The 19,880-nt window shown below is 49.4% G+C and overlaps 1 protein-coding gene across 13 annotated transcripts in view; it reads right to left on the bottom strand.

Moving 5' to 3' along the window:
- Positions 1–18,907, bottom strand: part of MVB12B (multivesicular body subunit 12B) — a 66,001-nt gene extending 47,094 nt beyond the window's left edge. For 7 of the 13 annotated variants that reach the window (XR_013958146.1, XR_013958147.1, XM_080630789.1 and 4 more), the window contains exons 1-6: positions 18,406–18,513; positions 12,056–12,178; positions 6,895–7,002; positions 4,056–4,152; positions 957–1,086; positions 517–639 (exon numbers count right to left, since the gene is read on the bottom strand). Coding sequence is in view for 11 of the 13 variants with exons in the window: in XM_080630789.1 (XP_080486915.1) it covers positions 517–639; positions 957–1,086; positions 4,056–4,152; positions 6,895–7,002; positions 12,056–12,178; positions 18,406–18,468 (644 nt within the window). In the remaining 2 variants the exon portion in view is untranslated. The other 6 variants (XM_080630792.1, XM_080630784.1, XM_080630785.1 and 3 more) reach the window with 6 other exon arrangements.
- Positions 18,908–19,880: the final 973 nt, after the last annotated feature.

The raw sequence follows: 19,880 nt of genomic DNA, 5'->3' as shown, positions 1-19,880 counted from the left end.
AGTGGCAGCTGCAAGTCTGCAGCACTGTAGCTGGGTCCACAAAAAGACAAAACATGGCCAATACTTCAAACTGTGAGCGCACTGATCCTGGAGAATGAGCAGAATTGTTTCCCTATACGTTAAAATCTGTATGAATGCTTCTCCCTCCCTTTGGTCAAGGAGAGAAATTAGCTTGGCTACTCTCTGGGCTACCCTCTACAGATGACCCACACATACTTGTTGGAAACTGTAACATTCCACACAGGTTAAAGCAAAGAAAAGGTGTAGTTGGCCATTTCCCTTCCTCTGCAGGCTTTTTCTTTCTTCTGACTTCTTCACTTATATGTCTTTGTACAATGACAGCCAAAGGAACTTCCATCGGGCAAATACTTGAAACAATGACACATTCCCTCATTATCAGATCATATCATGTAACCATTCATATTGATGTGGAACCCTGTTCTTGATTCCATCCGGCAAGGTTAGTAACAATACACGCAACATCAAGCAGAAGGGGCTGGAAAGCAGAAAACTTACCTTGGCAGGTTAGGAGCGGGTGTTGAAGATGGTGCTTGGGAAGGAGGAGTTTCAGGCTGCGCAGGCTCATGGTTGCGTGGAACTCTGCCCATCCGGTACCAAATGCCCATGTTGTTCAACTCCCTGTGCAATCAACACAGAAGACATTAATGCCACAAGCAAATGACACACATAAGTATGCATAAGTATGAAGCACTGACATGTTCCATGAACACCTTGTTTAGTGAGAACCAGCCTAATCGGGGGAAAAAAAGGTGGTGGGGGGGAAGGTGTTAGTTAATGCCTACATCAAATCCAGTAACACTTGTGCTTATGTAAACTCTTCTAATAACAAGCTTCAGCTCTTACAAATTACTACTTAGTAATTACAGGAAAACAGGGTGCTTAGTCTTGGTACAACTGAATTTAGGAGAACAGCTCCTGGAGTGAGGGATACTTACCCTATGAAGGTGTACTGAGGAGGGGCCTGTTTAGATCTACCCAAGATTCGGATATCACAGATCGCTGCCTCTGTAGAATCTCGAGGGATGAATTTAATGCACAGCCTCTTCTTCCTGAAAGCTATTTCTTCTGCAAAAACAACCCAGGACATGGGGTGTTTTTTTTTATGCAAGATTAGAGTAGAAATGTTATTTATTGTCTCTCCAGATATTAGGGAGATAATTATGGCAGGAACTAGAGCCAAAGAACAGACATATGTCAGCAAACCAGACAGTGTAGTGCCATTCAGTGACTGGAGAGATCTTCTATCAGGAGCAGTCTGTACACTGTGTGAGATTTGTTATTAGGCACTGTGATAAACCAATACTCCCTGCTACCCTCTGCAGAGAAGATAAGACATCATGTATGCCATGGCACCACAGAACAGAAATGGCAGGTTATTCTTCCACTTCCACATACTTCTCACATTCACTTTCTCTTTCCATAGTAATGTTTGCCTTACTGGCCTGCATAGTCGTGTCTAAATATTCCTCCCACAAGGACTGCCTCTAGGAACATACCTGGAAGCTGCTGACACAACCGGTCATTTTATTCTGCCAAGTGCTTCCAAACAGCCAACCAAAGAGGAGCAGCAGGCAGGAAAACAGACCGCCATGCGGAGTGGCCAGCAGTAAAAGCTGTCTGCCCAAGTCTCACACATGCTATGTGTCAGTGACTCCTCCTGACTCAGTCAGCAAGCACTGAAATGATACTCTGCCCTGGAATCTTCATAGGGATAAACCAGATTTACAAAGCAGTAATTGCTAGGACCTCCTACGGAGCAACTGTGCTGCACTGACCTGTGTTCAGAGGGTGGATGAATCTGCTGCATGGCCCTTTCCTGCCAAGCATCACAGAGCAATTTCACTTGTTTCCATGTTATCCATCAAGAAAAACTCAAGCCATCAGAGTTAAGGCTTATCTGTATAATGAATTCATGTATATGCATGCTGTCTGCACACAGATACAATCCACATCCAGCTAAGGGTCAGTCGCATGACAATGGGTGGCACTGGCACACAGACAGCTCTGTGGTGACTTGGAAACCACTGCTTTATCTCACCCTTGAGAGTCTCAATGTGAGCAAGGTGAGGTTTCTATTTGTGAATGCAGGCACTTAAAAGACACAACAGAAGTCTGTGGATAAGCTGAAAATCTAAAGTGCACACACTGAATGAAAATCTGGAACCAACCAACAACTACAAACAAGTGCCTGCAAAATAAAAACCCTTCAGTTTAACATGAATAAATATCCTCCAGCTTAAAAATATGCTCTCACTTCAACAGATGGCAAGCAGCCCTGTCTCTGTAGGCTCCTCCTGTCTTGTAATCCACACCTTGGAGAAAGCAATCCATCCCAGTCTCTGAAATCTGCTGTCACACCAGCACCAACAAATGTACAGCCACTGAGAGGTGTGTCACCATACAGCATCTGTGCATGCAGCTTTTCACTTCCCATGCTGCTTTTTAGAGATGCTAAATACCTGGATCCCTAAAGTCTAGTCTCTCCTGCTCTGAAAAACTGGGGCTTTTATTTGAAGTGCCTAAAACTGATTTTAGGAGCCCAGGGATTAAGACTTTCACACCTGGAAATTTCCTCAGAACCTAGTAAGGAGTAATGTATATAATGTATTTACTACAAGTCAACTGTCAGAGTAAGAGCACAGAAACATGTAACTCTGAAGAGAATCAGTGTCTCTCATTTGACTTTCACAGAAGTACAACGATGACTGTTTGCTTTTGTCTTTGGTCTCTTTTATACTTGGCGAGAGTCTGCAGTCTGTAGCAAACTTGGTTTAGGAGCTGGATTCATTAATTACACATGCTTAACTAGAGTTAATTTTAAGTAAACATATTATAAACCGTCAATTGGAATGTGTTCATTCATGCTAATGGAGGCAGGGATATGCACTGCTTCATTAATACAGACAGGGCCTCTGCTTTGAAGATTGTCTGGGTTGCAGTGTAATGCATTTAAATTAATTATAAAGTCCCCTTCCACCTTTTCACCAGGACTTTCACAAAAGTTACAGCAGCTCATGGTAAGTGTCCAGCACTCCCAAGAGTGAGCAGGATAAACCTGTGACTCTTCCCCAACCTGCATGTGCCCAGGAATTCTCCAGGGAAAGGGGATGAGCCAGGAGAATGGGAAACGGGCTGCAGAGCCTTTTACTTCTAGGTCATGGGTTCAAATCAGAACCAGGTCGATAGTGACTGAAAAACCACCCTCATCTGCTACAGACCCAGATGAATGAATCCCTGCAAAGCAAGAACTCGTTTCTACTCATAACTAGGCTGGATTTCATTACTGACGAGCATGGTACCAGCACTGCTCCTGAGCAGTACCTGTACACTCAGCATCAGCACATGCTGTTCTGCAGCCCTTCCACACTCAGCTCCAGTGGGGCTCATCCCCATCCTCCACGCTGGAGGCCCAAAATATCTGATGCTGCCGCAGAGCAGAGTGCTACCACCAGACGTTGCTCCAGCTGCCGCTGCCACGAGGATCCAAATACACTGTTTGGGAACTGCTGGCTTAAACACTGCAGCAAAGTGATTTCTGCCTTGTAGAAATGAAGACGGTATTTTCCCTGGGCATTCCATTTATGCCTTCTCTCAGCAAGTGCAAACATACCCTACCATCCTCAGCACTACCTGACAGGACATTTGCCTTCAGTCATGTAAAGCTGTCGTGCACGAATCCTGAACCACAAGCACATGCCCTTCCTTTTGGTATGCATTTGTGAACATCCTTCGGGACAGCAGCTCTGCTCCCACTAGGCCTAGCCCACCCTCACAAAATGAGAACATGTACTACTCCTTCCTGCTCTAGCAGGCTCGCTGGTGACAGCCAGGAAGCAGTGTTAAGAAACCTGGAAGAGTACAGGAAAATGGAAGGCTGCTCCACTGCAGTCCAGAGCTGCCCCAAACATGCACACGTAACTCCAGAGCACAGCAATGCTGAGAGCATCCCTCTGCCTGGGACACTGCTGCCCACACAGGCACTGGTGGAGTGGCTGGTCCCAAAGCATGGGACCGAAAAACAGATGCCAACTTACGTGTATCAGAGGTCTCTTGGATGGGAATGAAGCCCACGGGTAAAGTGTCCTTGATATCAATGAGCTTCATATCAACCAAGACGTTGCCTAAATGACTCTTTGGAGAGAGAAAAAACAACAGTTAACTATGACAATGTCACCAAAGTCAAACCCAGCTTTTCTCTCCTGCTGAACCCCAAGACACTGTCATTGCATCTGACCACCAACTTTAAAAATGGTAAGTTGCAAGCCAACATTTGCAACTGTCTCCTCTGCAGGAACCGTGTGACAATTGACTAGGAGATACTGGACAACTGTCAGCATTTATAGATTCTTACACCTCATCCACTGCCATACTCCAGGATCCTCAGAAGCACAACCAAATTCTTCCCTTTGGAAACACAGCAGTTCAAAGTATTACCTCTGCTACCTCATCCACTAAGCAGGTCACCCTAGTTCTCACACACTCTATACCTACAATAGCAACATGACATTTCTGTGACAGTAACAGCAGAAAGCATTACAGGAAGATGGTTCAAGCAGACACAGCCAAAGTTATTACATGCATTAGCTAATTAGTACTGAACAGACATGGTTCTAGCTCCAAACACAGGCACACTCCAGAAGAGCAGGCCATTTGGAACAGAGAACTTCATTTGGAGTCCATATGAATTCTGAACTGATGCCTCATCCTATTAATCAAGGCGTGAAGAGCTCGAAACACAATTCAGAATGACAGCCTCCACAATTGTTTAGAGACCAGATTTTCTTTGCAGTTCTCATTAAAGCCAGCACTGCTGCCAATAATCTGGATTCACGTATGGAAGAAAAACACACTTTAGTTACTGCACAGCCTTTATAAGCAGAAATGCAATACAGAACAATTAAAATTTCATCCTAAGCCATCAAACCATGTCAGTTTTTTTACTGTTACTGGTTGATAAGCATCTCCTTTAGTTTCTATCTGGCGGAGTATTTCAGGCAAACCTCTCCTGTGATTATCACACTGAGCTATTTTAAAACATATTTAAATTTGCAGCCTCTGAAATAACGGGAGATCAGGTCTGAGTTTATTTTTTGGAGGTTCTGTGTTTCACTGTCAACTCCTCATGAGGAAGGCCACCCGCATGCATCCATCCCCACTTTGGCCAGGGCATCTCAGAGCCAGCAATGCTGGATGCTGTGAAGCCTGAGTGTGTCAGTTAACATGGTCCTGGCACTGCAAATGGTAGATGAAGTGGTCGCTGCTGATTCATCTTTCATGTTTTATTTATCCAAACTGTCTGGCTGCGTTACATCAATGTGCAACTTTCAGCTGATTATTCCTCCATCAACAGCAAACAGGTAGAAGAGATGACCTCTGTTAAGTTTGTTAGTTGCTGAAACACTGGGAGTCAGCATCAATGCTTTGCCACAAACACAGGAGAAAAGGGCAGAAAGCCTCCCCGTTTGCAAGATGAACCATTCGGGGCCTCCTCACCATGACACTCGAATACCAGCAATGTCCTTATCTGTCAAATACTGTAAGCTGTTAAGAATGATGGTTCTGATAAAAAGACACTACAGACTGTCTCCGTTATAAACCAGGTACTGAGGGGCAGCTGGGACCGGCAGTCTTCCCCATACACTCACTTTAATTCACTTCTCATCAATATGAAGAATGTACTCCCAATCCGTGCCGAGCAGAGGATTCATGCCAAAAGCCCAACAGGCACCTACTGAGGGTATTTACACTCTCTGGTAGCCAGCAGTTGCTACTATCCTGTAATGATTTCTGACAACCTCACATTCAAGGTAGCCACAGATAAACTGAATACTCAAATCACCACAAATCTTTCTGTTTAATGCCCTCCCTGCCTGTTGTGGGGCTATTATTCCTGTTAGTGCAGGTACTCCAGGATGACAAGCACAATTATTGTCCATCCACCCCAGGAAGCAATATTCCCCATAGCTCTGGAGCTTTATTTTAACGTAGAGGCAGGCAGGGAAGCGGATGGAATAAAGGTCAAACGCTGGAAATTGGCAGCCCTCAACCCTCCTGTCAGGACCTATGATCAACCTCTGAGGTCGCAGTCGCTTTTCTGTTCCTGTTGTCACTGAAAGCACAGGTACAAAATGGTATCTCCATACCCTGACAACTGAGTCACTGTGAATATCCAAAACACGACAAAAAGCAGGATTACCCACTAGATGGAGTGCATTCATTGTGGAATTAAATAGTTCCTCCAGAAAACGGGAAGTTTTCACACTAGCTTCAACCAAAACCACTGTAGAGGCATCGGGATCTCATTGCACATGGTCACCTCTCCTCCACAGAAGATGTGGGCAGACGACCACTGCTAATCAGAAATTAACTGATGCTTAATAGCCACACTAGAAGATCACAAGAACACAGTGTGTACAACATGGGCAGATTTGCAAGGATCTGCGCCAAAAACAACAAAGAAAGGGAAGCTAATCCTGCAAGAAAGTATCTATGATGCCCCAGGATTCAGAAACTAGTATTTCCTTCATCAACGTTCCCTGCAGCATTTGCTTCTCTAGGTAGAGTTAGCAGTTCATCAGCATCATAAGCATGCAGCACCCAGTGCTAAAGCAGGAAACGCTGAAGTGAGGGGGTTGCTGAAATGCAAGCGTTCCCTTTTCTGCAGCTTTTATTGCAGATTTTGCCAGCAATTTCTCTCCATGAAGAACAGACAAGATGCAAATATCCTGCCATTGCAGTTTGCCTCCTGACTCACCCAAACTCAGTGAAATGCCTGCCTGAATTATAATTGGCTCCATAAAATGAATTGTCTTATGGGTAAGAGCATGCCAGGCACAGATGCAAATCATACAGACAAGATGAAAACGGACTTACATTTTCTTTTGAAAACGATCTCGTGAAGCACAGGTATCGTGTGACCTTGGATTTAAATAAGCCATCTTTCCAGAGGTCAGCATCCAAGCCATCTGCTGTTTGTGCAACCTGGAAAGAAGAGACAGAGGGGGAGAGGAGACATGTGAGCCAAGATAAAGTTAATATATGTGCAGTACTTCTTCCTCAGACCTCTTCTAATTAACGGTAGCCCGAACTCTCACAGCATCTCATTAGTTTCTGCACAAGGTGCAGTGCAAAGAACTTCCAAGAGGAGGTATAAAAAGAAGTTCTAAAAACGCTGTCTCTTGGGAGCCCATTGATTAAAGATACTCTGACAAAGGCTATTCTAATGAGGAAAGAGCAACTTTGGTTACAGTTTCCAAACAACAGTTTGGAAAAGTCAGCATATCGAGGCTCTCATTACCACCCTACAGGCAAGGGCACATCGGGGCAAGCTGGGAGGAGGGTCCATGTAGACAAAGCACAGAAACTGCCCAATTTCAGTATTATATTCGCAGAAGAGGCAGAAGAATTCTGGTTCCAGGCAAAAAGGCTGCTCCCAGCAGCTGGGGAAAGCCCTGGTCACTCGTGGACTTCAACAGCAGTGCTGTGTTTGAGCATGCACCCTGAAAACATCCCTTTCCAATGCAACTCTATGCCCAGTTGAATCAGTGGCACACACACGGAGGGCCAAGGAAATAGACTATGGGTCTGTCTGTCCATCTGTCTGACCCTCAAATCACATGGTGTCCTGAAACCATGACACATGGGCACGTGCAAGAAGAGAAAGGCAGAAGATTTCACCTTTGAGCTGATTCAATGAGTGAGCATGAGGCAGCATCATGTCCAAGGAAAGGACTCTGCTCTATTAGCAGCTGGGCACTCACCCTGCACCACAAAGCTGGTAAGGGTCCCTGCCACTGAAGGTTTGTTGTCAAACAAGAGAGAACACAAAGCAGCACACACAAGGGTAGCAGAAATAAGATCACCCCACCAGATTAATGCCTGACTGATGGCTCCCAACAGAAGACTCCAGAAGCACAGCTGAACTTCTGCCTAATGCTTCTCAGATGGGGGCAAACTGCTCCACTGCAGCTCTTCCAAGTCTAATCTTATTGAGTAAGACCTTGGCCCCAGAGCAGCCAGATAACAAAGAGCTGACATTTGTTGTCACTGTTTGCACCCATGTTTTGCTGAGGAGAGACTCCGTGCAGGGCACAGGAAGCAAGAGATGCGTGCTGACAAGACCCTCCAATTATCCCAAGTACAGGAGAGAAAAGCCTGTTTATTGTCTGATCAAAGGGAGCAAAGTGCATTGGCTGCTCTTCGCATTTCAGCAACTGCTGTTTCACAAGCCCCTCTTCAGCTCAAGCCCTTGCACGACACAGCTTTTGCAGTCAGGTTTCTTCAAAGAAACAGGCATCATTTTTAAACAGTAAAATCTGAAAACAGGATTTTGGTGGGATTTTTTGCTGCTTTATTATTCCCTGAATTCAACTGTTTCCTAAAGTGCTACTTTAGGAACATAACAAAATCCATGCACATCTCCTGCCCCTATGGTTAAGTCTGGCCTGGTGAAAACACATTCAGACAACAGACTGCTTGGAAAAACCATTGGCATGCAGGGACCCTTCACTTGGACTCCAGCCCTGTTTAGAAACTGTTTTTAGAAACCATTTCTGCTTCTGCTGAAATAGAAGTCACAGGCGACATTAACCCCGAGCGCCCTGCTTGTGCATCATCCCGCTGAAGTCTTCTTCCAAGCCCGGAGAACATAAGCATGCATTAACTTGTCAGAAAACTCATGGGGAAAGAAAACAGTGCAATATAAACAGGAAACATCTTACATCATCTGCTGGGCTCCTGCAGGCAAGGAGGATCCCCACCACCTCCTGAAGCAGAACTGTGCTTGAGCAGTGTTGCTTCGCAATGGCAGAATGCCCTCGGTGGGGCAACACAGGAGGGGAGCTGGCCTGGAAAGGCCAAGGCAGACCTGTCTATCCTGTGCAGCCCCAGCTCATCAAGTGCTCTGCTTGGCTAAGAGACAAGGAACGTGTGGGATGGAGGACATGGCACTCAGCACCGGGACCCAGTGCCCCAGGCACAAGGAATGGTCCTTCTTATGAGCTGATGAAGACATTCCTCAAGCATGTGCTACAAACACCAGTGGTGCAGAACCATCCCTGCTCCAACAAGGCCCTGGGTGAGCAGCATGCTTAGGCTCTCGCCCCAGAACAAACCCCACATGGAGCCGACATTCAGCCTGCACGGGAACCACACCTCTCTCCTACCGAAGGCTCCCACCTCTCCTCCCTTTCCTCCCCACCCATACGCTCAGTCTTGCCAGTTTGGGCAGATTTTCAGGAATCTAACTTCAAACACACTGTACATTTTAGCAAAATCAAGTCTTTGGTATTTCAGCTGTTAAAATACCTGGCTAGTCAAGACAAGTTGTTTTCTAAACAAAGGCAATGGAGGTTTCTAATTAAATTAGTGACGGAAAAGATCTCTGACCCATTTGCCAAGTTTCTCCTGGGTCTGGTCCCCTGGGCTCTGCCACACTGCCACCTCCAGCTGGGCAGGATGCTTGGACCTGGTCTCCATGTGAACCTGGGAAACAGACAGGGACATCCCCAGGGCATTTAACCTACACCTGGGCTGAAAGCACCCATGCCTTTGCTTGGTTTGTTTTAAATAGAAGCAAGGGCAAAAGGAAGGAAAAGAGTATGCCAATGGTTGGTTGTTGGAGAAAGGACATGAACAAAGAGGAAGTTGGCAAAGCCTATAAATAACATCACGGTCTCAGAGAGAACTGGATACTTCACCATCATAAAACTCAAAACTATTAGTGAAACTACACGATCTCAAATCCATCACTAATAAGAGGAAATACTTTCCCATGCAACTCTGAATCCACCTGTGGAACTGAACGCTGCAGGATGCTGTAGCAAAACGCAAAGCAATCAGATCCCTATGAGGACTACAACATCCCGAGAGAAACAGGGATTTCAGGAGTACTTTCAGGATAGAGCTGCCACAGCCGCCTCCATCAAAGCTTTACATCCTGAAGTAACAATCAGCTGTTGGTGTCTCATTAGGTAAACAGAAGAGGAAACACAGCCCAAGACTGCCCAAGTCCTCACATTGCCCACGTCTCAGAACATGACTTCCTCTACCGCACTGAGAAGGGCACTTCTGCATACTCAGCTTCATGCCTTCAGGTACAGCAGACTTGAGTTCCACAGAGGTCACAGAAAAGTAACAACCTCGCATACCACACAGTGGTCTAGAGCCCAGACTCATGCAGAGGAGCCGCCTTACCAGACATCCAGGCAAGAAAAGTAGCCCTGCATGCCACTATCCTTTGGGTCTGGGCACCAGGACACCCTGTTACATCAGCGTGGCACCCTGAGCGGCTACAGTGGAAAAGACACTGACCATGGCTGGAGCTGGACTGCTGATGTGCCATACACAGCTGAAGTGTGCGAAAGGTGTGCTTAGGGTAAGACAGCTGCAGACAGCAGGCACTTCCCCATAGCCTGCAGCAGAGACTGCTGGCCCCAAGGTCAAAGGAGAGCTCCTTGTAAACAGAGAGGAAGGCAGAAGAACCAGAAGAAAGGCAGCCTCGTCTCTGTACCCCCTAGGAGAGAGCGACCCACATTCGCAAGCATTATTACAACACCACTGTAATTGGATTAAGCCACAGGAAGACTCTTTTATCTTGCTTAGTTTAAACTGCGCTAGAGCTGGAGCTCCCTATTAAACCACAGACAGGCTATCTGGGGTGAGCAAGCTCTCTGCCCAGTCATTTAAGCAGAATGCAATTCTGTTATCACAACTCTCACATTGTCCCATGCTCCTTTATCTGGGTAAGCAGCTAATTACACAGCCTGGCTCACACAGGTAATGAGCACTCAGAAAAATGCAGTAAATGCAAAAAACCTTCCAGGTCTTTAAGCAGCCTTTTCACAATTCCCTCCCTTGTGCCCTTACTTCAGCCTGATCCATCTTCTTCTTTCTCACACTGAACTGGGTATGCAATGATCCAGACTTGAAAAGGTTGAGCAAAGCCTCAAGTCAACTGGATTCCACTCCCAACCACACAAGCCGTGCCACTCTGGAAACCCAAGGTGGATGTAGCACAGTCGGAGCAGGATACACACAACAGTGAGCAGAATGACTGCAGTATTTTATGGTATTTCACTGTCTGGAACACTAACCTATGCAGAGAAAAATCATGCTGTTTGTTACACAGCAACTAACCCACGGAACAAGCAGCTGTTAAACAGTGACCTCCCTTTATGCATTCACATACTCATCTCTGCTGTATCCAGCTGCCTTTTGCTGCTGCCCAACATCCTGCCAAAACTTAGTTTAGAGGTTTGCATTCTGTCCATCAAAACTATCCCTCCAATTTCAGCTGGATGTGAAACTCTTTGCTTCTCATTCTGAAGCTTCTCATCATCACTGTGCAGTGCTGATATGTGGGATTAAACAGCTGATGTGGGATCCATTTACCCAGAGATATAATTTGTGCAATACTTAAGACTCCTTCAGGATGAATGTTACTAGGATTATTAAATTTGCATGCCACAGTGGCCAGCTGCTTCTGAAAACCCGTCCTCCAGGTAATTCTGCTCCTCTGGAGTGGCACAGATGAAGTAGCACGATTGAACCCACAAACCTCCACCAAGGGAAAGCAGTAAGTGCTGTGGGCTGAGAGGCGGGCAGCTGGACCTCAAATTACTTCTTAAAGGACACATCTGAAGGCAAGCCCTCTCTGGAAGAGATGCTGTTCCCAGTAAAGTAAAGCCTCATTAGTGTAGAACCAAAGCATTAGCAATGGCAGCTGAAATAGCTCTACTTACTACATCATAATCTGTAGGTGCTCGGTTCCGGGATGCAACCACACCGACACCCGTGATAGGATCCATCGGCAAGTTTTTTTCTTTTGTTTTTTTTCTTTGGTTACAGTTTCCAAACAACAGTTTGGAAAAGTCAGCATATCGAGGCTCTCATTACCACCCTTACTCAAATTACTTCTTAAAGGACACATCTGAAGGCAAGCCCTCTCTGGAAGAGATGCTGTTCCCAGTAAAGTAAAGCCTCATTAGTGTAGAACCAAAGCATTAGCAATGGCAGCTGAAATAGCTCTACTTACTACATCATAATCTGTAGGTGCTCGGTTCCGGGATGCAACCACACCGACACCCGTGATAGGATCCATCGGCAAGTCGGGCAAGGCATCGGAGAGGTCTCGCACTTCAGGCATTATGGACTGATCCTGAAAGAAAGCAAAAGAATTAAAGGGCTGCTCAGCAGAACACCCCAGCAGAAGACAGAGAGCACCGAGAGCCTGCATGCATGTCACAGTGCCTGTGCTGACACACCACAGACTGCCAAGTTAAACAAGGGATTAGGCCAGACACACCTTCTGCACTTTCATTTGCTTTTGATAAGAGGGTACATTTGTGCAATGCCCAACAGGTTTCGAATTTGGGCCTGCAGCCTCTTCTGAGATTAATTTCGTTGCTTCCAGGATGCTTAGCATGGGCTGGTCTCCATCTAGCAATGATGGGAAAACCCAAGTTCATTCCCTTCCCTTCCAAACAGAGGGCAAATTTCACCCCAGATGAAGCAGCTCTGCTATTTCAAGCAGCAAGAAATCTGCTCCTAATGGCTTGATTGGGAGGGTCCCCATCCACTACACGTGTTACACACACTGGGGGTTCCCCCACAAGTCTTCAGTCCCACACACCCTCCTGAACCAGACCATTATCATGTAGCAGCACAGATGTATCTGGCGCTGTACGCAAAACTGCACTTGCTGCAGAGAGCCTCAATACCAGGGAACACAGATGAAGCAGCATGGGGTGGTCTGATGCAAAGCAGAAAGAGGCCTTGAAGAGGCCTGAGCATCTTCCAGGAGAAGGGAGACATCACCAAGTACTTCACAGGAAGGAGATACGCAACAGGGGAAAAAAGCAGGTAACACCAACCAATTCTGGAGAGATGCTGTTGCAGGAAGCAGGAGGAGAAGACAAGAGAGCTGCTGAAACAACTTGTTGAGGAGGATGGGGAAAGGTGCCACTGCCTCAGCACGTGGTCTCCTGCAGAGGCAGCCAGTCAGGGCAAGTCTTCTCCAGCTTTCAGGCAGGAATGCCCCAGGAAACCGCCCCCCACGCACCCCAAGATAAAAGGGCAGTGCTTTGTGTAAACAAGCGTCACTGCTGCGCAGCCAGACAAGCCGTGAACCAGAGCTACCTAATTCAATTCCCTCCTCAGAGCAATTAAACCCCAGCATTTCGAGGCCATGTAGACAGCTGGTTACTTACTGCTTCTAGAAAAGGCAGAGGTGAGTGCTGGTGCCAGTGGGACCTGGGTTTACACTTCACAGTGCCCAGTCAGAACAAACATCGTGCTGCAGGCAATAAGAAAGAGCAAGTCTGGGCCCTAGGTAAATAATAATAATGTCACATGAACAGCCAGACTACCTGAGGAGTCCAAAACAGAAGCTAGGAACTGGTAATGGCAAAACCACTATTGCTGATGAACCAAACCCAGTGGAAAGCTCTGCCTGTGCTGCTCCACCGGCCCGTCCAGATGCCTTGCAAATAATCCAGAACCCACTGCCTAAAACGTGAAGCACCGAGCAAACATAATGTGAACTTAACAAAGAACTTACAAGCTGTTCTTCATACAGACACACATTTTCTGAACCTTTTCCAAGTCACTCTCAATAATGTGATGACTTGTTATTACACATTGGGAGGAGCTGGGAGATAATGAATGCTGATAGGAGCTTCTCTTAAGCCATTTTGAACTGAAATCCAGGTAAGCGATGATATTCCCCAGCACACTAAGAACACCACAAGGCAGGTTCCAGCATGGCTGCAAGGAAGCAGATCTGCTCCTCCAGCTTCCACCAAACCCACCCTGACCAAGCAATGGCTTGCTCTGCAGAAGCAAGGGGAGCAGGAGCAGGTGGGATGGCATTGACATCTCAGGGTGGGAAGCAGGGGGGCTATGTCCCCTCTCTCAAGCTCTGGGAGTGCCCAGGCATGCACAGAGCATCTGGTACTCCCTCCTCTTCCACAGCACTGATGGCAAGGCTGAGGCTTATACAGCTGAACACTGGCCAGGTAGGATCCTGAGCAGCAGCAGTGTTGGCCTGGGAAGGGCTGAGGATGGGGCCCTGGGAGTCCCTGGCACCACTGCAGGAGCAGGGTGGGTGCCTTTACCCACAGCCCAAAAGCACCCTGGCCTCGGCAGGAGGAAGGGGGGACGTTTGTGGGAGCCGTCTGCGGTCCTGCTCGGCGCAGCAGAAGGAGGAGAAATTAGCATCAATCCTCACTTTGTGCTGGCTCACACAAAGCCCCTCTATGGCAGCAGCAGCAGCCAAGCACGGAGAATGGGGCTTTCTGCCTTGAGAGGGCAGGAGGTGGAAGCCGTGGGGCAAGACACAATGCAGCACTGGTGCAGCACCTGGAGCAGCACCCCACTGCAGCGAGGGCTGAGCTCCCCACAGCCACCACTGCTGTGCCCAGTGAGCCTGGCACCCTCTTCTGCCCCATGCTCAGGCCTCAGCTGTGCCCATGGCCAAAGAGGATGGGCAGGCAGAGAGCATGTGCACACAAAACAAACCTCCAGGTCTCCAGGCAGTGCAGAGCACCCTGCTCTGCAGCACTCAAAGACAGCTGGGCCTGTGTCTGGCCACCACAGCACAGCAAGGCTCTGCGGCAGCTTCCTGCTGTGCGGGTGGCATGGAGGATGCATCTGGAACAGATACGGAGCAGCAGCAATCGGTTTGCACACTCGGGTAAATGTTTTTGTGAACTCTGCACAGGTCAGAGGGGAGTCTATGGCTGGGCAATCGTACAGACGATTAGTTACATTGCCCTTCTCCCCCAGGGCGCCTGCAAAGTTTGGTTTCTTTTCTATCATGCCTTTGAACTTAAAACCAAAAAGCAAACAGTGAGAGAAAAGATTAAATTAAGGAGCAGGATTCTAGAAATACTCCTATTAGACAGCTTGTTATTTTAATGAAGCTCTCTTCAAACAACACAAGTTTGACCTATACACCCAACTAACATCATGGTGGCCGAGAACTCAAACCAGCTGACCAGGAGATGGCCTGTCTCCATCCTGTGTTCAGTTGAGCTCTGCTGAAGGGCCCTGTGCCACTCTGCTCACTGTGGGGTTATTCTGGGAGCAGCCCAAAACAATTAGAACATTTTTCCCACCAGTTGGGAGCATGCTCCCTGGAAGTCATTCCCAGCTGCAGGGCCACGTCCAGCAAAGGGAAACCGGATGCAAGCCCTGATGCAGGAAGAAGTCTGTGGGGCCACTCAAACAAAGCCAGCAGGGAAAGGATGTGGCTCCACCAGAGAAAGTCACTGCGCATCCTGCCAGCACCAGCCCTGAGCAATGCATGGTAGAGCTGAGTGGGATGGCTGCAGGACAAGATACAGAGAACATATGGCTTGACACGCAGCCACCACACTGCTGGCTTTATCCCAAATGCCTTCTGTCCCCCTTGAACTGGCTATGCTGCAAAGCAGGAGACAAAGCAGGAGACTGGAGATCTTGATGCCCAGCTGTAGGAGAGACCTTCAGAGCCTCTGCCTCAGCCAAGGCCCTGCTTTATTGCCTTGCCTCTTCCTGCCCAGAGTCTGGGGCACCACTTGCTCTGTGTGGCACCAACCCAGGTGTGGCCAGACCCAGACCAGCCCCAACCTCTGCAGGCATGAGGCACAGACCCCATCCTTCTCCCTCATCCTGCCATTCCCCCACTGCAGAAGCTGACAGCCTTCAGAGCAAGCTACCAGGTACAGGCAGGGGAGAAGAGCAGAGGAAGTGCATGCAGCAGGCAGTGACATTTAGTCAGGAAGCCACACATGTGCAGCCCAGCCAAGGTCTCGCTTTAACCTGTCACCACACAATGCTCACCAGTGCTCCACTCTGAGTCCTCCTGCTGTGAAGTACCTATTTCCAACAGGCACAGCGTGTCTGCTCCCTAGGAGACATGTAACACAGGGCCCGTGATGCCTGGCAGTACAAAGCCCTGTGCCAACTGGCAGCACAGCTCCTCGTAGCTGCCTCAGCACCCCGAGCCTTGTACCCTCTGGAGACAGCAAAGCTGAGGGCAGCTCATCACCCCAGAGGGTGCTGTCTTGCAGCCCATGCCTGCAGTCACACACACACCTCCCCTTCTCACAGCACTCCCAAGACTGTTTGCATCCGTCTCACTTGCTCTCACCCATTTTCTTGCTAGCTCATCTCTGCTTTTATGTGTTTATCTTAGGCATAGTTTTCTGCTGGTTCCACTGTCCGTTTCAAGTATTCCACTGAGGTGACTGACCACACATGCTGCTGTGCTTTGGCTGGGACTATCTATAACAAAGGAATACATTTTCAGAAATGAATGTATTATTGAGTTTGTAGAACACTTTACCCCCCCGGCGTTCCTTTTCAACAAGTTAGGCAAGTTCAAGAGCTGGTGGGTACATGATCAAATCAGGCCTGATGATGTATTTGCTACAGAAGCATCACGCTGCCAGCAAAGCGGGTCAAGTTCTGAAGTTAAATAGCAAGGGACTTGGAGAGAATGGGCTTATTGTTTCTTCCTTCTACTACAAGCCCTGCACTTTGACACTGACTTGTTCTTCCTACAGGCAGAAAAGTATGAGCTAAGCCAAAACTGGAAAAAAATTACCAACTACTTCACTGAGTTCCTGCACCCTGCGGGAAATAACCCCATCAAACCAAAGCAGACACGTTGCTAAAACCCTCACTCGCATGCTTGGGCTATCACTCCATCATCTTATAAAGGCAGTAGGTACTGCTGGCACGACACACATCGTTTAGAAGTTACATTGCCATTCTCCTCTGCATGCCCAGTCCTCCCACTGCGTCCGGGAACAGGAGACAGCCGAGCCAATTTTCTATTTCTGCTCACGGAATAGGACACAGTTTCAATCAGAAAACAGGAGACCATGGCAGGACAAGGGGTCAGGGCCCTGGGGGCCTCCATCACAAGCAGGCAGAATTTCAGTTTCATGTTTCTCCCCAAATAAAGGTATGTCTGGAATCATCCCCGCACCCAGGCTCCCATCTTCAAGACAGCTGCCCTGTCTCAGCTGCAAGCTCTCTACAGTTTAACTGACCTGGATGGAAACAGGAACTTAAGTCATGGAATGAGCAAAACTGAGATCTTGATTGCTTCACAGCACATCTAACTATGGACACACATCTGTGAAGAGCATCCTATTTCAAACCAAAATAGGTTTCCATACACAACCAACCCAGCAAAATTTAAGCAACATTCAGATCAGTTACTTCTATCTTGGCACATGTATGAGCTATGCAGTCCCTGGGGGCTACAACAACCCTTGGGCCTGGGATTCATTTTGTCAGAGCAGCACGCAGTCCAAGACTGAAGCATTGTGTGTTTTATTTCACACCTCCAGAAGCTCAAACTAAGCCTTCATCCCAGCATGATGAGAAAATGTAGCAGGTAAGGCTATCTCAGCCAAAAATCACAAGGGTGACACCACCAACCCGCTACATGACACACTAACGTATACGTTAGCATGTTCTCATGCAGTTAAAATAAAACACAAGATGGAGAAACCGAAGTTTCAGCCCAACCAGCTGAACACCTGCTGAGGCCCAGCCGGTCTTGTTTCAGCTGAAGGCCTCTTCTTACATTACTGTGACCACGCTGTGAGAAAGCACAGAAAACACTGAAGCTTGGTAGGTCTTTGAGAACCTTCCCAGAAACCACAGTGGAAGCTCAGGAGTCTCAGTAATGCAAGAGGTGAGTTCATGACACATAGGAAACCCGGTACTGCTGCTCTGACCAGTGCTGTAAAGAGAGAGCCCACGTTATCACCTCCAGATACCCAGAAACATGCGAACAGGTGAGAAAAATGGGTAGTCATGTAAACCCATGCTGTAAACGCTCGCAGCTAAAGACCACACAAAAGGCAGGGGTTTTGTTATTGTCTCCAACCAGTCGCTAATGACATCTGCAGTAACTCCAGAGCAGGTCAAGGTCACCAGGGCTTTGCCCCACTGCTGATCCCTGCCAGAGCCAGCAGAGCCCTTTGGTCTTGCATGGGGTCACCAGGGAGCTCAGGACACGACCAGAGCTCAACAAAGCCTCAGCCTATTCATTACGCAGGCACCGGCAGGCCGCTGCCCGAGCCCGGGGAGCCCCCACCTGCCCCTCCTCAGCGGGCAACCGGGCATCCCGGCCAGCACACCGGGCCCTGCGGCCGCCCCGGCCGGGCGGAGGTCCCAGTCCGCCCACTTCGCCCGGAGCTCCGGCCGTGCGAGCGCTCCCGCCGCCGTGCCCCGCAGGGCCAGACCGGGCTGGGCCCGCTCTCGGACGCGCAGCCCCAGCCGGATCCCCGAGCACCCACCGGGCCCGGCCCCCGACCCAGAGCGGGGCGGCCGCACCGGGCCGGGCCGCGCCGAGGGTCCGCGGCGGGTGCGGGGACACTTAACTGTTGCCCGTGCGGCGGGCGGCGGGTCACGGCTCCCCCGTCGCAGGCAGAAGCAGCTCCTCATCGCCCGGCGGGGCCGGCGCGGCGCGGCCCGGCGGGAGGAGCGGCGGCGGCGCCGGGGGAGCGGCCTGCGGGCCCGGGCGGAGCGGGGCGGGGAGCGGCGGGCAGGCCGCGGCCCGGCCCCGAGCGGAGCCTCACCCGGCGGGGCGCGTTGTGCCGGGCCCCGGGGAGCTCCGGGGCCGCAGTAGCGCAACACGGCGCAGCCCGGGCTCCCCCCGCCGCTGCTGCCGCCGCCGCCGCCGCGCAGACTCCCGCCCACCCGCGACCGGACCGCGGCGGGCAGGGCCCAGAGCCCGCCCCGCACCGCGACCCCCGCCGCCCGGCCCCGGGGTACTCACCGTGCGGCCGCGCAGCTGCCTCCCACCGCCGCGGCGCGGGCCCGGCCCACCGCGGAACCGGCCCCGCCGGCCGGCACTGGCGCCCGCCCCACCCACAGCGGAGCACCGGGGCCCCACTGCCACCCCTCGGCCCCCGGAGCTCTGCCCACCTCCGGTTCTGCCCAAGCCGGGGCACAGGGCTCGGAGAGCGGCTCCTGCCACAAGAGTCCAACCCACGTGCGGACAAGGGCTCACCCGCTGCCCTCCGCCTGGGTGAGGAATGCTCGGGTGCTTCTCCCGCCCGGGCCCGCCCCAGCCGGGAGCCTCTGGAAGGTGGGAAAGAGCTGGATAATTGGAATTTAGTCAACAGCACCTCGTTCCTTCTGGAATAAATCGCATGTAGGAGACAAGCATCAGCTGCCGTGGACTGGGGAGGGGTGAATTGTGTCAAACGAAGCTAGTTTTATTCTTGAGAACCCAGTCCCTGGGGTTGGGGGATAGGCAGTTTTGAGAGCTGCCTTGACTTCAGTCAGGTATTTGAGGCTTCCTCTTACCATGGCCTGAAAAACAAACTAAACATACATAGTGCAGAGAGGTCAGGGTTTGCCAGGCTGGCTGGGTCCACTTGCAGCACAGAAGCCATCCTGATCTGAGAGTCTGCAGCAGCCTGGTTCTGCTCAAGGTTATCGCAGTGATGGAATTGAGAACGCACTTATTAAATCAGCAGATGATGCAAATCACAACCTGGAACAGGAGTATGGCCTGTTGCCATCATCACAGGAACTAATCCTGCAGCTGCCCTGCATTTGGTTTTGAGCACCTTACTGAAGGAAGGTCGTCAGCAATAATCTGGAGAGCAGCAAGAGTGGTGTAGGGGTTGTTTTAATGGTCTTCGATGCAGGACTGAAAGAGCTGTTAATCTAAAAGAAAATAAAAAATCCTGGGGTGAAGAATGAAATAAAGGAGGGAGGAAAACACCTTAGTTTGTAGGAAAATTAAAGAGGAGGGCGGTAGCCTTCAATCTTTTGTGACAGACTAAGAGGTGATGGGTGTGAAATACAGCAAGAGATCCTACAAAGATACGGTGAAAAACTTCAGG

Source organism: Psittacula echo (genome assembly GCF_963264785.1).
Source record: "Psittacula echo genome assembly, chromosome: 16".
Taxonomy (NCBI): Eukaryota; Metazoa; Chordata; class Aves; order Psittaciformes; family Psittacidae; genus Psittacula; species Psittacula echo.
Note: the sequence above shows the minus strand (reverse complement) of the source record. Positions and strands in the feature narration are given on the sequence as shown.